This window comes from Asterias amurensis, chromosome 9 (assembly GCF_032118995.1).
Source record: "Asterias amurensis chromosome 9, ASM3211899v1".
Taxonomy (NCBI): Eukaryota; Metazoa; Echinodermata; class Asteroidea; order Forcipulatida; family Asteriidae; genus Asterias; species Asterias amurensis.
The window spans coordinates 3631494-3649175 of record NC_092656.1 but is presented as its reverse complement, the minus strand read 5'-3'; the positions used below and the strand labels follow the sequence as shown (position 1 = coordinate 3649175).

The window sequence follows — 17682 nt, the reverse complement described above, 5'->3', positions numbered from 1 at the left end:
CTTTTCTTTTCAAGAAAACAAAAAGGGAATTCCTTTTTAAAACGAAGGAATCACATCCCTGTAGTACATGTAAATCCACAGTAAGCTGACTTACTCGTACATGTCTTGTCTTAGCATCTTCTTGTCCTGCTTGCTTCTTAGACTGCTTAAAGATACCATGACCCATGCCAGAGTAACCAAAAGACACACTTGAATGAGGACTCAGGTAGATGCCCTTACCGTACACAGCTCCATGCATCTACACCGAAATAAGAAAGAAAATAATTACACATTCAAAACAGTTTCAGAGTACATCGTGTTAAAAAATCTCATGAGTAGATATGTTGGCCTAGGAACAGTCAAAGCCCCAATTTCCTAGAGCTGCTTAGCACAAATATACGCTAAGCATAACAAAATTACGATTACCAAGACGAACGGAATGGTTTACCTGATGCTTAGTTCCTGAAGCGTTGATCAGACCATGCCTGAGTATTGAATGCCAGTTCTCTATATGCGAACCGCTGCAATAAAAGGAACATTCTGTTAGACTTCACCATATTCAATGGGAGACTTTGGAATGCTAGGTGGCAGCAGACTTACCAGGTAAATTTCCATTGTTGACGTAGTTTTTAGCAGGCGCACACTACCGAGAACCATGGATTTAACCTGGTAAGTCTGCTGCCACCAAGCGTCTCAAAAGTCTCCCATTCAATCCATCTCAACATTTATTTACATAATGCAAAAATGTACGTAGTCAGGTAATTAAAAAGACGGTTCGTTAAACAAAGACACATAAATAACAACTAGAGTAATAATTAAATGGGACACAGCAAACCAGAGGCAAATACTGAGGAATATTCAAAAGATAAAGTATTGTATAGAAATCCCTTATACAACAACAGAGAGGACTTCTGAACAGAACTTAAGTTATGTATTTGGTTTGCGGTAACACCATGTGTGTATCTACTTGCCAGGTAGAGTTTGTTCTTAGAGAACTGTCTTGCATAATTTCTACTACCGCGGAGTCTTCTGACGATGACTAGGGCAAGCTAGTCGAAACGTTGAGACCAACCCAAGAACTGACTCAGCGGTAGTACAGTAAATTACGATCCAATAAGCTAAAGTAGTAGTCCCAGCCTATTTCTAGACCATCCGCCCAGGTAATAGTTAATAAGCAGGACAGTTCTTTTCAGAATACAATACAATACAATGGGTTTTTATATAGTTTTTATTTAGACCACAGCGCTTTTAGAACTGAGAAGTCTCCTGAACACCCGAACAATCTACTCCGCAATAGTAGAATTAAGCAAGCCAGTTCTCTAAGACCAAACTCTACCTGTCAAGTAGATACACACATGGTGTTAACGCAAACCAAATATATACAGATACCTCACCATGCCTCAAATCCTATAGAACTTAAGTTACAACAAAACGTACAGACAGGGACATAACAGGACAAACAAACAAAACAAACCCTACTTTATGAACTTTATGAAACCCTACTTTTTTGGCCAGCAGACCACTGTTAAGAGAGAACAATGTTTGTGTACTTACTGGAAGGCAAAGGTGCTTCCACTCAACATCTTAGCTTTCCTGAAGGCGGCTTCCTTAGCTTGAGGACTACTCAAGAGAAGAAACTGATGAGGTGTATGCATGAACTTTATTTGCTGCATAGAGGGGAAAAGAAAAAAAAGATGGTTACACACATACAAACATTAGTCATAAGAAAACACATTGAAAACACATTCGCGGCGTGTCATGGTTGAGTGGGTTAGTTCACCGCACCCAAGCTCTGGTGTTGTCAGCAGCAGGTTGTGGGGTCGAATCCCAGACAGGACACTTGTGCCCTTGCGCAAGGCATTTAAAAATAATTGCCTCGTAAAACGTTTCGATGGTAGTGCATTGGATAAAACTGTTTCAGCCCTAGGAGTTGGTGGCAGTGTGCCCCTAGTAAAGGCCCGGTCACACAGGCTCCGATAACAAGAATGAAAACGAGAACGATAAAAATGTTCGCTCGCGATTGGTTGAATTGATCCACGCAGAATACGCCCACGCTCATTCAACCAATCGAGGGCGTGCATTTGTATCGTTATCGTTTTTGTTCTCGTTATCGGGGCCTGTGTGACCGGGCCTGAACAGTTAAGTGTAGTCCTCACATTTAAAGGGGTCATCTTGGCTAGTATAGTGATTAAGCTAGTACAGTGATAAAGTTAAATTTTCTGAGAAACACTTCAACCAAAGTAAATAAATAAACAAATAAATTGTGGTATTTTTACCTTTCCCTCTGGGAGCTTAACAATATGTGAACGATTGCTGGAGATGATCCTGAGTAAAACAATGAAATAAATATCTTATAAGTTTACAATAAATTAAATCTTTTTAACTACACAATTCAGCCACTGGTTAGAATCCTTTATTTTAGCAACAGGTACAGCAACGATTACCAATTATCTTTTTTTGTTTATTAACAGAATAATAGTTTTACTTTTTTATTTTTAATATATATATTAATATTGTTGTTAAAAAGATTGACTAAGCACATTCCAAAAAGACCAATGCAAATACACAAAAAGTACGAGTAAACATTGAATACTAAAATACACAAGCACAAAACAAAGCGAGAACAAATATAAAATGTTCAAAGAAATGTTTCAACATTAGAGAAACAGCATTCCTAGAACGACAATATTCCGCATTTTCGGTTCTAAGTACAATCAAATGTACTTTGCAAGTAAAACAAACTAGCAGAATGATAAAGAAAATTCATAATAATAAATGCAGTCCAACAGCAAAAGAACTGTTGGCAATAAATGACACCATTTTTAATCGATTTTAATAATTACATTGGGCATTCTACTCGGGTGGGATTTGAACCAACGACCCCCTGCATTCATCTTTTTGTGCTTAGCCTTGACATAAGGCTGTTGGCGTAGTGTGCCCCGGCCCGGCGCGGCACAATTCGGCAGTCTGCACGCTGTACATATACAAACAACGTACATGTGTACAGTACAATGTACAGTAAATTGTACAGCGAGAACAGTATAGCGAAGTCGTGAGTACGGTCGTGTCTTTCTACTTTCAACCTCGCACACGTGGCTCAAACAACAGCCTTGATGGGTCTGTAACAGCTTTATCGGAATTCCGATAAAAGGGCGTGCATGATCTGGGCATGTTATTCTAAACATTGGCCAATCACAGGCGCGATTGAGAATGACGTAATACTGCTAGCAATCATGCCATGTCCGTGTGCGTGGTTGTGTAGTGTCTCATTTGATCTGTGTATGGTTGTGTATATTCCCATTGACTTGTGTATGGTTGTGCAGTTTCCCATTGACTTGTGTATGATTGTATAGTTTCCCATTGACTGGTGTATGGTTGTGTCAATTCCCATTGATTTGTGTATGGTTGTGTAGTTTCCCATTGACTTGTGTATGGTTGTGTAGTTTCCCATTGACTTGTGTATGGTTGTGTAGTTTCTCGTTGACTTATGTATGGTTGTGTAGTTTCCCATTGACTTGTGTATGGTTGCGTAGTTTCCCATTGACTTGTGTATGGTTGTGTAATTTCCCATTGACTTGTGTGTGGTTGTGTAGTTTCCCATTGACTTGTGTATGGTTGTGTAATTTCCCATTAACTTGTGTATGGTTGTGTAGTTTCCCATTGACTTGTGTATGGTTGTGTAGTTTCCCATTGACTTGTGTGTGGTTGTGTAGTTTCCCATTGACTTGTGTGCGTGTGTGTGTGTGTGTACGCTGTACGCTAGCTGTATGGACATGAGTGGGAATCGCTATGATGTATAATGGGTCTGAATGCGCTGCCGGACGGTATACGGGCCACCGGTGTGAGCTGGACAAGCCTCGCTCATTCGGTACGGTGTCAAACAACTTCGAAGAGAGGAGGGGTTCCTTGGCCCCGTTGTCTTGTGTTTCATTATATTACGAGGACTAGCATCATAAGTACAATGTAGCTGGTAGATTTGTCCCTGAATGGGAAGCTGCTTTACTGTAACGTTGTAGTGTAGTAGTATGGCAAAAGTTGGTTTATGAAATTGATCTTTACTTGTAGTTGTTATTAAGCCACACGCCATCTTCTACCGTCTGGTATGTTTTCGACCAACACATTTAATTTATTTTCGATCCCCAACTTTGATGTACCGTGAGAAACGTAATGAATAATATGTCTAGACAAATTAAACAGCTGGGTTTCTTATCTCATTTGGTGTGAAATGGGGAAAACAGTAATGTTATTATGTGTTTGTGCTTCAAGGGGATGGGTATGCCCAACATCTAAGAATTCTAACCAAGTAGCCATTGCCCGTAACCCATGACACCTTGATACTTTTTTAACCTTTCTCAAACACATTTCACATAACGTATGGTCTAGTTTTCTTCCTTCTTATTTCTAAATCCATGATTGGTGCATTAAACCTGGTTGTTTTATTTTGTTGAAAGCTTCTGCAGCTGTGCCACGATGTACTGTTGCAAATTATACACTACATTGATATACAGTACACAACTTTGTTTTAGGGTAGGGATTTCTCCCTCGCGCCTGCCGCCATTGCAATTTTTGGCACAGCAGCCACAAGGCTTGTTGTTTACGTCGGAGAGCACGTGCGCGTGTTTGCAGAGCGTTGCGATTGACATCGCAGCGAGAGTTTATAGGTCAACCAACAACCAATGAGACCGGGTTGTTAGTAACATTAGCATAATGAGCTCCGCCCTAAATTTTGGCAGTTATAGAACCATCAAGGCGCTACTTTAGAAACACTCATGTACCGTACGTGTACCATATAGATAGTAATGTGTATGTACAGTAGGTATACATGTAGGTATGTACATACGCTGTACACGTATTATATGCACTGTGTTATGTATGGGGGTGCGCTGGCGGAATTCAGTGATTGGGACTGGGATTTTGCGGGTCGCGGCTGGCTGTAGCGTCTTGATCAAGGCTAAATTAAATTGGGCCATGGCCTTTACACTCACCACTGTAGTAAGGGGTATGCTAGCACATCCTGCCCATCCATCCGCTTCTTGACGTCCGAGGAACTCCCAGCAGCCAGCATTTCTCTGATGGAAATGAAGCTGTCCAAAGACTGCTGTATCCTTTCATAGTTCTTTTTCTGCAGATGAAGAAGACAGTTTGGTTTATGGTCTAACATAAAACATTCACAAATTTGTTTGGCGTAAAAGGACCACCCAGGTCGAAATTCCAGTTGAACCTAGTTTAACTGGGTTTAACTGGAACTAGTTGAAACCAGTTGATAAACTAGTTAAACACAGTTAATACCAGTTGGTTTAATATGGAAAATGGACAGAGACCAACTGGTTTATAATTTCAACCTAGTTGAACACAGTTAAACCTAGTCCAAACCAGTTGGTTAATATGGCAAACGGACGAGTTTGGTCACTATCCAGTTGAACCAGTTGACCCCAGTTAACTAGGTTCAACTGGAATTTTGACCTGGGCATTGGGTCCAGGGCTCAATTTCATAGAACTGCTTAAGTAGAAAATATTGCTGAACTGTTTTCTTTTGAGCAAAAATGTGCAAGATACCAGGTAAGTAGGGGAAATATTCACATAGTATTTTGACTAGTAACCTTAACCTGTTAAACACAATGTTGCACAGTTTTGTGCTTAAAGGGTCTACGTAACTTTTGTAGGACAAAAAAAAACAATGTCCACAGATTTACACTAAACTTACACAGTTTGAAGATAATGATAGTAGAAAGCTTCCCTGAAAATATTACGAGCTGAGGTGCTGTAGTTTTTGGGAAATGAGTAAAACAATGTCATGAAAATAATTTTCATCTGATGAGACGAAAATTATTTTAATCATTTACAAACAGACTTTCATGACATTGTTTTACTCATTTCTCAAAAAATAAAGCACCTCAGTAAGTAATATTTGAAGGGAAGCTTTCCACTATCATTATCTTCAAACCCTGTAATTTAATGTAAATCTATGGACATTTTGAAAAAGTACCCAAATCCTTTAAGCACTTCTATGAACATAGGTCCAATGCTCATGCTGCCTTGTTTTCTAACAAAGAAAACAGTCACCTCACAAAATAAACCACTTAAAACAAATTAGCAACAGCATCACCTCTCTTAATATTCATGCACAACGTCATAATTCTTACCCAAAATGAGGCTATAGGCGCACGTCTGCCACCATTTGCAGTGGCTGTGCGCTATGGCCTCGGTTTGGTGAGAATTGTGACGTACCTCATGCATAAATATTAAGAGAGGTGTTTAAATACACATATATAAGAAATGAGCAAAGTATAAAATAGAGTTGCACATCAACTCAACAGTAGGAGTGTAACTGGCGGCTTGGCGCATTAGCTAAATCAATTCACTCGACTTAAGGAAGTCTATGACTAGCGCCCTCTCGTAATCATGGGTTTGTATTTTTTGTCAGGCTTGAAGGTTGTAAACATTAACTTTCCGTTAGTTTTGGATGAACGTTTTTGGCTACTTGCCCCCTTTTGAATCGTGTTTATGGGTAAGAGAAGGTTCTTATTTGATATCTACTATTTCATGGATATTGTTGTATTATCAATTGCATTATAATTCGTTACTGTTTATACAGAAATTTGTGTCTATTTTCTAGGGGTTTGAGAGTTCATGTGCATGTTTATTTTGCTACTGGTCATAGCATTGCATTGTTTCATTGCATAAAAATGATTCTAGATTTGTATTTCATTTCGTCTAGGCTAAATAGAGTCGAAGTAGTCATTAAGTGATCAGGGTTGAATGCTGGAAGTTTATCAGCTGGTCTCAGGCGTGAACGGTGAGGATTATGTTGTTATTATGTTAATTAAGGACTATACACGGTGTGTTTAAATGATTGAAAAGGTCAAGTCATTAAGATGGTTGTAGAACTCGTAGGTTCAATGCAGACGTTTATTTCTACACTGTATTAGGGAACTTAATTTCCAACTGACTAATGCTAGGTGCATTATAAATACAGTTTTAGTAGTATGTTATGATGAATGCATACCTTCTTATTGTTACTTATCAAATGGTAATTTGTTTTCTGTTATTCATCTTGTTACAGTTTTCACGGTGATTTGAAACAAAATAAACCAGTTTCAACATCAGTAGAAGCTTCACAGCAGATTTGTTACAGACCAGCCCCCCCCCCTTTTGAGTGCTCATAGTGCGCTACAGTGAAAACGGTGCCTTCATGTGAATGTACTACAATTCTACCCTGCCTCACCTTGTGTTTGATGTTTCTCCATGCTGTTGGCCATGATGTGCTACATGTACTTGGAGCTGCTTACCCCTGTGCTCTGATCTTTGCTGTTATCAACTCGGATGTCCAAGCCATAGTTCTGATGCTAGTCTAAACTCTACCGTCTTGATCTCAAGAACAATATTGGTCTACAGTGTACTATACGGACTTGATGCAGTAAAGTTCCACAAGGACTTGAAATGAGTGACTGATTTGTATTTTGTTGTTGTAAATATACTGCTATAAATCAGTTTAAGCTATAGTTAATTTAGCAATTCTTGCCTTTTGAACGTTAGTTCCCCACATCACAAAACGGTGTGTTTCTCCATTTGAGCCTTAAAGTAACAAAAGGTTTTGCATAATTTTCTCAAGTCATGTCAACTGAAGACCAAGAAAGGGAAATTGCTGCTGCTATGGATCAAGGTCCACGTCGCAGTGAACGAGAGAGAAAGAAGACAGAGAAAGCCCAAGTACATCTTGAGCAAGCCATACAAGACAAAGAACGAAGGTTCAACAACGCATACTCAAGATGGAAGGCCGAAGCACGGTTAGTCAGAGATGCCCTTAAGAACTTTTTGTCAGAAGAAGAACTCGAAGATCAATTACGTAAGATCCACAATCGCCTTCACTTCGTAATGAATGATTATGAAGAACTACGAAACCTGAGAGCACTAAATCCGCAAATTCTTCGTCAAGTAGACTGCGCCTCTCAGATATCGGAGGACATTGAATTACTAATCAAGAAACGACTCAGAGAAGTCAAGGAACAATACTTTAATACAGAAGTCGCCTTGTTCAATGTTCGTGCTAGTCTAGACAAGAAAAAATATCCATCTGTGTTTGGAAGCATCACCGAGTCTCATGTCTCGTCATGTGTTTCCAAAGCATCACATGCTTCGTCAAGTAAAACTGAGGCAGCTGCTGAACTAGCTGCAAAAAGGGCACAATTTGAAGCAGTCCAAGAAATCCAGGCCCAACGTGATAAATTGGTCCAAATTCAGGCAGAATTTGAAAGAAAGGTAAAAGAAGAGGAACATAAGTTAGAAAAAATCAAGGCAGAGAAAGAGATGCAGATTGCTGCAGCCCGATATAAGGTATATGAAGAGGAAGAGGAAGAGCAAAACACCTCCAGTGGTGATAGTCATGGAACACCAGCATGTCAGGAAGAGAGTAGCCCAACTCGCACCTCTCTCCAGACTCCTAGTAGTGGTGGTTCAACTCCCCCCAATTCCTCAAAGGCATCGCCCGTTAATCTTTCAACAATGCTGCAAGCTTTCCAGGAAAGTATCTCCCTTGGAAGACTGCCTGTACCGGAGCCAAACATATTCAGTGGAGATCCAATGCAATTTCCTGAGTGGAAGAATGCATTTACAGCGCTGATCGCACGCAAAAATATTGGAGCTGCAGATAAGTTGTTTTATCTCCGAAAGTACACCTCCGGAGCCGCAGCTAAGATGATTCAAGGTGCTTTTCTTCGCTCAGATGAAGCAGCCTATAAGGATGCTTGGTCTAAGTTAAACACTAGGTATGGAGATCCCTTCATCATCCAGAGGGCCTTTAGGGAAAAAATTGCTCACTGGCCAAAGGTGGAAGATAATGATGCCAAGGCACTTCGAGACTATTCTGACTTTCTCTCAGCTTGCAATGATGCCATACCACATGTCAAGGGTTTATCCATCTTAGATGACTGTGAAGAGAATAGAAAAATGGCAATTAAACTACCTGCATGGGTCGGGAACCGATGGAATCGTCGGGTGACTACTTCACTGAAGAAGCAGGAGTATCCTTCCTTTAAGGTTTTCTGTGACTTTGTAGCAGAAGAAGCTGAGGTAGCCTGTAACCCGATCACATCGCCATTTGGGTTAAAGTTTCAGGAGAGTAAAAGGAAGGAAGCACGACAAGACAAACCAAAACATCAAGTTATGGTAACACAAGCATCTAATCCAATCGCACCATCTCCTTCAACCACTCCTCAATCTCAGGCATCTACCAACCAAGCCAACCCTCCTCCCCCCTGCGCATTTTGCGATGGCACTCACTCCATCCACAAGTGCTCAAAGTTCGGAGACAAGTCTATGGAGGAAAAGACAAAGTTCATTCAAGAAAATAGTCTCTGCTTCGGATGTTTGAGAAAGGGTCACTACTCCAAAAACTGTAAGCGGCGATCCACATGTGCGAAGTGCAAGCGATCTCACCCGACTGCTCTCCATTATGATAAACCACTACAAAGTAAGATACCCGCTAAGGAGACGAATGAAAAACACGTCTCTGCTGTGTCATGCGTCACAAACAAGGGAGATGGCACAACATGTACGTCTATGATAGTACCAGTGTGGGTAGCTGCTACCTCGGATCCAGCTCGTGAAGTTCTCACCTATGCCATGTTGGATACACAGAGTGACGCATCCTTTATTCTGAATTCTACGGCAGAGAGTCTTGGAATCAAAGGGCAACCAGTTCAGCTGAAATTAGCAACAATGACTGGGAGTTCAACAGTATCAGAATGCAGTCTCCTTAAAGAAATCACAGTTAGAGGTCTGCATTCAAGCAAGGTCATTTCCGTCCCAAAGGTATACACCAGAGACTTCATTCCTGCTGAAAGGTCACTCATTCCAACTACTCAAACTGCCATGATGTGGTCTCACCTTGAGCCGATTGCTGGAGAAGTTTCACCTATGCAAGACTGTGAAATTGGTATGCTGATAGGGTTTAATTGTCCAGAAGCCCTTACACCCAGAGAGACTGTGACTGGTCAACATAACCAGCCTTATGCCGTGAAGACCGATCTTGGGTGGTCAGTGGTGGGAGGCCGATCTAGAGTTACAACCATGTGCCATAGAGTGATGTCTAAAGAGAGCCCCGCTGTTTTCAGGAGCATTTTGTCAGTGCTTGAAAGGGACTTCTCAGACGACAAAGGGGCCAAAGTGTCACAGGAAGATCTCCAATTTTTGCACATCCTAGAGTCTTCCATCACGCAGCTTAAGGATGGTCATCTGCAAATGCCCCTGCCATTCCGCTCTCGTCCATGTCTACCGGTTAACAAAGCTCAGGCATCTCTCCGTCTCAGCCATCTCAAACGCAAGTTCGAAAGAGACAAGAAATATAAAGATGATTATGTCAGCTTTGTTCAGGATGTCATCGCTAATGGTGATGCAGAGGAAGCCCAGTCTGATGTGAAGGAGGGCGAAGTGTGGTATATTCCCCACCACGGTGTTTACCACCCAAAGAAGCCAAACAAGATACGAGTTGTGTTCGACTGTTCAAGTCAGCACCGGGGTACATCCCTGAATGATCATCTACTGAGTGGCCCCGACTTGACGAATGCCTTGGTGGGTGTATTGAGTCGATTTAGGATTCATCAGGTAGCCATATTCTGCGACATTGAGAGGATGTTCCATCAGTTCATCGTCAGACCCGAAGACCGAGATTACTTGCGATTTCTTTGGTGGAAGGATGGGAACCTCACACGAGAGCCGACAGAGTATAGGATGAAGGTCCACTTATTCGGAGCTACTTCATCACCAGGTTGCGCAAACTATGGTCTTAAGTATTTGTCTAAGAAGTACGAGAAAGAGTTCCCCTCCGCAGCCCCGTTCATCAGACATCACTTCTACGTAGATGATGGACTGATCAGTACTGAGACCAACAACGAGGCAATCCAACTCATTGATGAAGCCAGAGAGTTGTGTAGCAAAGGCGGCATTCACCTACATAAGTTCATCTCCAATAGTAGAGAAGTACTGGAATCGGTCCCTCTAAAGGAACGTGCTGCATCAGTTAAGGAAGTAGACCTTAACAAGGATGAGCTCCCCCTGTCCACCACACTGGGGATACAGTGGGATGTGGAGAATGATGAATTCTTCTTCAAGATTGAGACCAAGGAGGCAACTTTTACTCGTCGAGGAATTTTGTCGTTAGTTGCGTCAGTTTACGACCCTCTTGGACTGTTAGCTCCATTCGTTCTCACAGGCAAATTGCTGCTGCAACATATGTGTCGCAATGGGACTGGATGGGATGATCCTCTGCCAGCAGAGTTAGGACCACGGTGGGAGAAGTGGATGTCAGACCTTCCGAAAATTGCAGCGATCCGAATTCCACGCTGCCTAAAGCCGAGTCAATTTGGTGAGGTTAAGTCTACTCAGTTGCACCACTTTTCAGATGCCAGCACTTTGGGTTATGGCCAATGTTCCTATCTCAGAATTCAGGATCATCAGGACAGAGTATGCTGTACACTTCTGATGGGCAAATCGCGAGTCGCTCCAACCAAGATCACGACAATTCCCCGCCTGGAGTTGACTGCAGCTGTTGTATCGGTGAAAATAAGTCAAATTCTGAAGGAGGAGCTCCACCTGCCAAAGGGTGAAGAAATCTTCTGGACTGATTCTAAGGTAGTCCTAGGATACATCAACAATGAAGCGCGACGCTTCCATACATTTGTGGCCAACCGTGTGCAAATGATCAGAGAGAGTACAGATGTTGGTCAGTGGTTCTACATTGAGTCTAGTTCTAATCCTGCTGACCATGCTTCAAGAGGGCTCACTGCAACAGCTCTTCAGGAGTCATCCTGGTACACGGGTCCTGATTTCCTGTGGAGCCCAAAGTTCAAGATCCCGACACAATCGACAACTGAACTGTCACTTGAGGATCCAGAAATAAAGAAATCGACAGTACTCAGCACAACCACAATGGAGTCAAATGATCCATTTCTCCTACCACTACTGTCCAAATTCTCCAGCTGGCCTGTGTTGGTTCGAGCTATTGCTAGACTTCGTAGAAGAGCAAAGGGAGATACAGATAGCAATATGAGCAGTGTTGAAGAACGAAAGGAATCGGCCTTATTCCTGGTTAAGTTGGTGCAGAAGTTTGAGTTTAAGGAGAGACCCCCCAGTAAAGATCTTGATCCCTTCACCGATGACTCTGGGATTCTGTGCGTGGGAGGTCGCCTCAGGAATTCCTCACTACCTCTCTCCGTCAAACACCCAGTAATACTTCCAAAGGACAGTCACATTTCTCGACTGATCGCCGCTCACTTCCATGAGAAAGTTCATCATCAAGGACGTGGAATTACTCTGAATGAACTTAGAGCCAATGGGTTTTGGATCATCTGCGGTGGCGGTCTAATATCGAGTCTTATTCGTAAATGTGTGATCTGCAGGAGAAATCGACGACCCACTCAAGAACAGAAGATGGCGGATCTACCTGAGGATCGCGTGGAATCATCTCCACCATTCTCGTATTGCGGCATGGACTGTTTTGGTCCATTTATAACCAAGCAAGGTCGCAAGAACTTCAAGAGATACGGCCTACTGTTCACCTGTCTATGCTCAAGAGCAGTTCACGTGGAGTTGCTTGATGATCTATCCACTGATGCCTTCATCAACGGACTGCGATGTTTTATCGCTATAAGAGGAAAGGTTCGTCAAATCAGGTCGGATCAAGGCAGCAACTTTGTTGGTGCAAAACATGAACTACATTCAGCCTTGAAGGAGCTTGATGCAGATAGAGTGGAGGCCTACCTAGCAAACCAAGACTGTGACTTTCTCATGAATGCTCCCTGTTCCAGCCATGTCGGTGGAGTATGGGAACGTCAAATTAGGACAATCAGAAATGTCCTTAGCGGAGTAGTTGCACTATGTCCTGGAAGATTGGATGACTCGTCACTTCGAACACTGTTTTATGAAGCGATGGCTATTGTAAACAGCCGTCCTCTAGCAGTCGACACCATCTATGATCCAACCAGTGTAGAGCCTTTGACGCCAAATCATCTCGTCACAATGAAATCCCACGTACCACTGCCACCTCCGGGTAAATTTGTACCACAAGACATGTACCTTCGGAAGAGATGGAGGAGAGTGCAGTACCTTACAGAACAATTCTGGAGTAGGTGGCGAAAAGAGTATCTTCAGAACTTAAATCGCAGACAGTGCTGGGCCAAGCCAAGAAGAAACGTTGAGGTTGGAGACATCGTCCTCATACTGGAACCAGAGGTGGCTCGGAACAGATGGCCCATGGGTGTAGTAGTAGTAGCTGCCAAAGACAAGGACAACTTAGTGAGGAAAGCCAAAGTCCAAGTTGGGACAAGGAAGCTCAATCAGCAAGGGAAGCGTGAAGTGAAGCTAACTTTCCTAGAACGCCCGGTGCAGAAGCTAGTACTCCTTCTGGAAAGCACTTAGGTCGTACCCCTCTGGACAGTGACATTTTGGAATTGATTCTTTGTTGAGTTGTTGTTTATGACCTAGTTGTTTAAACACCTATTGTAAAGAGTTACTTATGATTTATTTCGCAGTTAGGAATTTTAGTTTTGGAAATCATAAATCAGTTAAGTAACTGGTGGGAGTGTAACTGGCGGCTTGGCGCATTAGCTAAATCAATTCACTCGACTTAAGGAAGTCTATGACTAGCGCCCTCTCGTAATCATGGGTTTGTATTTTTTGTCAGGCTTGAAGGTTGTAAACATTAACTTTCCGTTAGTTTTGGATGAACGTTTTTGGCTACTTGCCCCCTTTTGAATCGTGTTTATGGGTAAGAGAAGGTTCTTATTTGATATCTACTATTTCATGGATATTGTTGTATTATCAATTGCATTATAATTCGTTACTGTTTATACAGAAATTTGTGTCTATTTTCTAGGGGTTTGAGAGTTCATGTGCATGTTTATTTTGCTACTGGTCATAGCATTGCATTGTTTCATTGCATAAAAATGATTCTAGATTTGTATTTCATTTCGTCTAGGCTAAATAGAGTCGAAGTAGTCATTAAGTGATCAGGGTTGAATGCTGGAAGTTTATCAGCTGGTCTCAGGCGTGAACGGTGAGGATTATGTTGTTATTATGTTAATTAAGGACTATACACGGTGTGTTTAAATGATTGAAAAGGTCAAGTCATTAAGATGGTTGTAGGACTCGTAGGTTCAATGCAGACGTTTATTTCTACACTGTATTAGGGAACTTAATTTCCAACTGACTAATGCTAGGTGCATTATAAATACAGTTTTTTAGTAGTATGTTATGATGAATGCATACCTTCTTATTGTTACTTATCAAATGGTAATTTGTTTTCTGTTATTCATCTTGTTATAGTTTTCACGGTGATTTGAAACAAAATAAACCAGTTTCAACATCAGTAGAAGCTTCACAGCAGATTTATTATAGACCAGCCCCCCCCCCCTTTTGAGTGCTCATAGAGTACAACTAAGAAGACTTCAATTAAATGATTCAATACAGAGAAACTAAAAATCGTTTTAAAGATTTAAAAAGCTACAAGAACAAAATCAGAAGAAAAATCTGGGGAAAAAAACACATTTAAAATGCTCCAGATAGCACAGTACAGGGGTGCGTTCCACTCGCGCAAACCACTCGCAACTGTTCGCGCAAACGTTTTTTATCTTTTGAACGATTGGTGCGTATACGCGATGTCAATATGGCGGCGCCATGAAATGAAGATGGCGCGCACCATACGTAGTTTTTTTCAAGAATTTGTTTTTGCTGCAATAGTCCTCTTTTTGACATCATTATATCAACCAATTACCTTTGTTATTCCAAATCTGCGTTATCATCCACTGAAATACAATTGTGATTATGTTTGTGACAAAGAAATAATACCGTATGCTTGTCCACCATTTCAAAAACCACTCGCCAACACCTCAGAATTATGTTCGCCTAAAGTTGCCAATGTTCGCCAACGGTGGCAGCAAACAACTCTATCCACTTGAAATTGTTGGCGAATGTGCGCAACTGTTGGCAACGTTTGCGCGAGTGGAACAGCTTTTGAAAACCAAGCGTAAAATAAACTAAAAACATTCTGAAGCCCACCTTTCAATTCAGCTTGCTTTGGCTAATAAACTTTCAAAAGTCGGACCTTGTTTAAAAAAAAAAATACTTTCTCTAAAATCTTACCCGTGGTGTGAAGGCAAATTCCTTAGGGTTCCTGGGGTCAACGACCATAGGGTAGGGGTCAAAGATCAAATGTCTGCGACTTGACCTGATGGATGATGCTACCATGGCGACCATGAGGTCGACTACTTCAGCTCCTGTAGCGATGTTGGCTGCGGCGTCTTGCATGACCCCTAGGGTCTGAAAGGAGAAGACGCAAAGCTCCCGCTCGCAGACTGCAGGCTGGAAGGAAGAGGAACAATAAAGAACAATTTACTTAAATGGTGTTTGAAGCTTTGCATTAAGAGAAACTATAAATATAAATATGAAAAGTAGACTTGCGGGTACAAACATTTGTAAAATCTCTTTTGAGGGAGTGTTGTCTCTGAAAAGAGCTGGTTTGGTCTTGACGTTTCGAACAGTATACTCCGCTCGTCTTCAGTCTTCAAAATTTGCTTGCTGATGCTCCCTAGGATGTATCAGAAACTTGGGGCTGATCCCGGGCTATTTTACAAATAAGGATGTTTATGGACTCAGTACATCACCAACAAAGGGAAACTACAGGTTTAGACACATTGTGGACTACTTATTTCTAACTTTAAGGCCGTGGCACACTGCAGCGATAATGAAAACGATTACGATAAGGACGCAGAGAGAACGCATTCTATTGGTTAAATTGCTCCACGCAGAATACGCACACGCTCATTCAACCAATATCATGCATTCTCTTTGCGTCGTGATCGAAATCATTTTCGTTTTCCCTGCAGTGTGACTCGGCCTTAAGTGACTGCTTTTTTTCTTTCACAACAATTTGAAGGCTTTAGGGCAATTTGAGGAAAACTCCTGAGAAATCGAATGCCTAGTACTTGGATATTTAGATGGGGGGGGCCATTCCTTAAGAAAACATGAAATCAGTAAACTAGGTGAAATCTGCAGGCCGTTTACAGCCACCATGGGTAAGCCGCTTGGGGCCACTACAGTCAATAACAGGGTTCCACGATGTAGTGTAAGTTCAGGCCAGAATTATTCAGATGAGGCGTCTTACCTTCAACATAGCTCCATTTTGGAATATATGCTGCTCATCACACACCACACAGAACTCACTCAACGTTGGGATTCTATTCCTTAGATAGGTGAAGAGCTGATACATGAAACCGTGTTCAAGCACTGGTAAGACTTTGGCATTCTTGCCGTTCTGGTGAGTCAAGACAAACAAAAGCATAAGTAAGATTTGAAACTTTGCATGGTGGAAATAAGATATAGAAGAGTTTGAGTTAAAGCCATTGGACCCTTTCGGTTCAGACAAAAACAAAAAACTCACAGATTTACAAATAACTTACAGGGTTTACAGAAGGCAATGGTGAAAGACTTCTCTTGAAATATTAGTCCATGAAATGCTTTACTTTTTGAGAAAACAGCAAAACAATATAAATTCTCGTTAACGAGAATTACGGATTTATGTGAAACACATGTCATGACACGGCAAAACGCGCGGAAACAAGGGTGGGTTTTTCTGTTGTTTTCTCCCGACTCCGATGACCGATTGAGCCCACATTTCAGAGGTTTGTTATTTGATATAGAAGTTGTGATACACGAAGTGTGGGCTTTGGAAAATACTGTTTACCAAAAACGGTTCTTTTGAGAACCACCCCAACTCATTTAGAAATAGTCATTACATGGTGTTACCGCAAACTCTTCTAAACAAAAGCATGTTTTTAAGCATTGAACCTCATGGAGACATGTGAATTTAGTATTTCCCTCTTCAGTAGTTGTGAGTTTAATAAAAGTTTACATTCAGTGTGTTTGTTATACTTATTTAATTTAATGACAGCAAATAAGTGCACAGGTATAGAGATTAACTCCTGAGTGGTGTTAGTATAAATTTGCCAACAAAATTTGACACAGTACTGTGATCATGGCCCAAATTCATAGAGCTGCTTAGCAGCCGATTTTTTGCTTATTGCTGGAGTTTCCATTCCATAGCGCTGTTAACCATTAAGGACAGGAAAAGGCACACTAACATTTCGGTAAAATAACTATACGAAAATAAAACACGTAAAAATGCAAATCCATGGTGAACACACACAATAGCCGCCTTATTTTCTTGCTAACATGTGAAATACACTTACGCTTATGCAAAATTTGTTGCTAAAGTCGGAACAAAAATTTGCTTACCACTTAGCAGCGCTTTGAAATTAGGCCCAGTTAATTGGATACATGTTGAACCAGAAATGAAGTTTTACCTGAGTAGCAGCTGGAATGAGATGTAATTCTTCAGTGCCAGGGGGCGTTACCGGCTGACCGTTGACAGATGAACTCCTCTGCCATGGGAACAATCTCTTACTAGGCTTCTTATGATTGATCTCAGTCACTACGTTACTAGTACAACTAGAAAAAATAAATAACGACAGACAAGTCAAAAATGAAAACCAAAAATAATATTCTTTATCCCCGATGCAAATTTAACATCTATTATAACAGTCAAGTCTGTTGCATCAACTTTCATATTTAAGAAAAATATTAATTGTTACTCAAGTTACACTGACCATAGAAAACAGAATTTCATGGTTACTCACATTACATTCGCCACAT

The 17682-nt window shown here is 41.3% G+C and overlaps 2 protein-coding genes across 5 annotated transcripts in view; one reads left to right on the top strand and one right to left on the bottom strand.

The window, feature by feature from the left end:
• Positions 1–17682, bottom strand: part of LOC139941417 (protein mono-ADP-ribosyltransferase PARP6-like) — a 41050-nt gene that overhangs the window by 9202 nt on the left and 14166 nt on the right. For both annotated transcript variants that reach the window (XM_071937896.1, XM_071937897.1), the window contains 8 exons: positions 17334–17478; positions 16136–16285; positions 15115–15333; positions 4965–5101; positions 2256–2304; positions 1534–1646; positions 428–500; positions 95–238 (listed from right to left, as the gene is read on the bottom strand). In XM_071937896.1, the coding sequence (XP_071793997.1) occupies positions 95–238; positions 428–500; positions 1534–1646; positions 2256–2304; positions 4965–5101; positions 15115–15333; positions 16136–16285; positions 17334–17478 (1030 nt within the window). The remainder of the gene's footprint in view (positions 1–94; positions 239–427; positions 501–1533; positions 1647–2255; positions 2305–4964; positions 5102–15114; positions 15334–16135; positions 16286–17333; positions 17479–17682) is intronic.
• On the top strand, positions 6325–14360 carry LOC139942198 (uncharacterized). 3 transcript variants are annotated; one of them, XR_011786648.1, is made up of 2 exons: positions 6325–13741; positions 13952–14360. XR_011786648.1 is itself a non-coding variant. In XM_071938966.1 (2 exons), exon 2 carries the CDS (start codon positions 7594–7596, stop codon positions 13390–13392), a length of 5799 nt encoding a protein of 1932 aa, XP_071795067.1. In that variant the 5' UTR covers positions 6325–6487; positions 6698–7593; the 3' UTR covers positions 13393–14360. The 3 variants fall into 3 exon arrangements, 2 of the variants coding, with proteins under 2 accessions (XP_071795067.1, XP_071795068.1); XM_071938966.1 differs by having other exon boundaries at positions 6325–6487; positions 6698–14360; XM_071938967.1 differs by having other exon boundaries at positions 6325–6775; positions 7043–14360.

Bases quoted from the DNA above. Each gene is read 5' to 3' on its own strand.
- LOC139942198 (XM_071938966.1), top strand. From the start codon at position 7,594: ATGTCAACTGAAGACCAAGAAAGGGAAATTGCTGCTGCTATGGATCAA.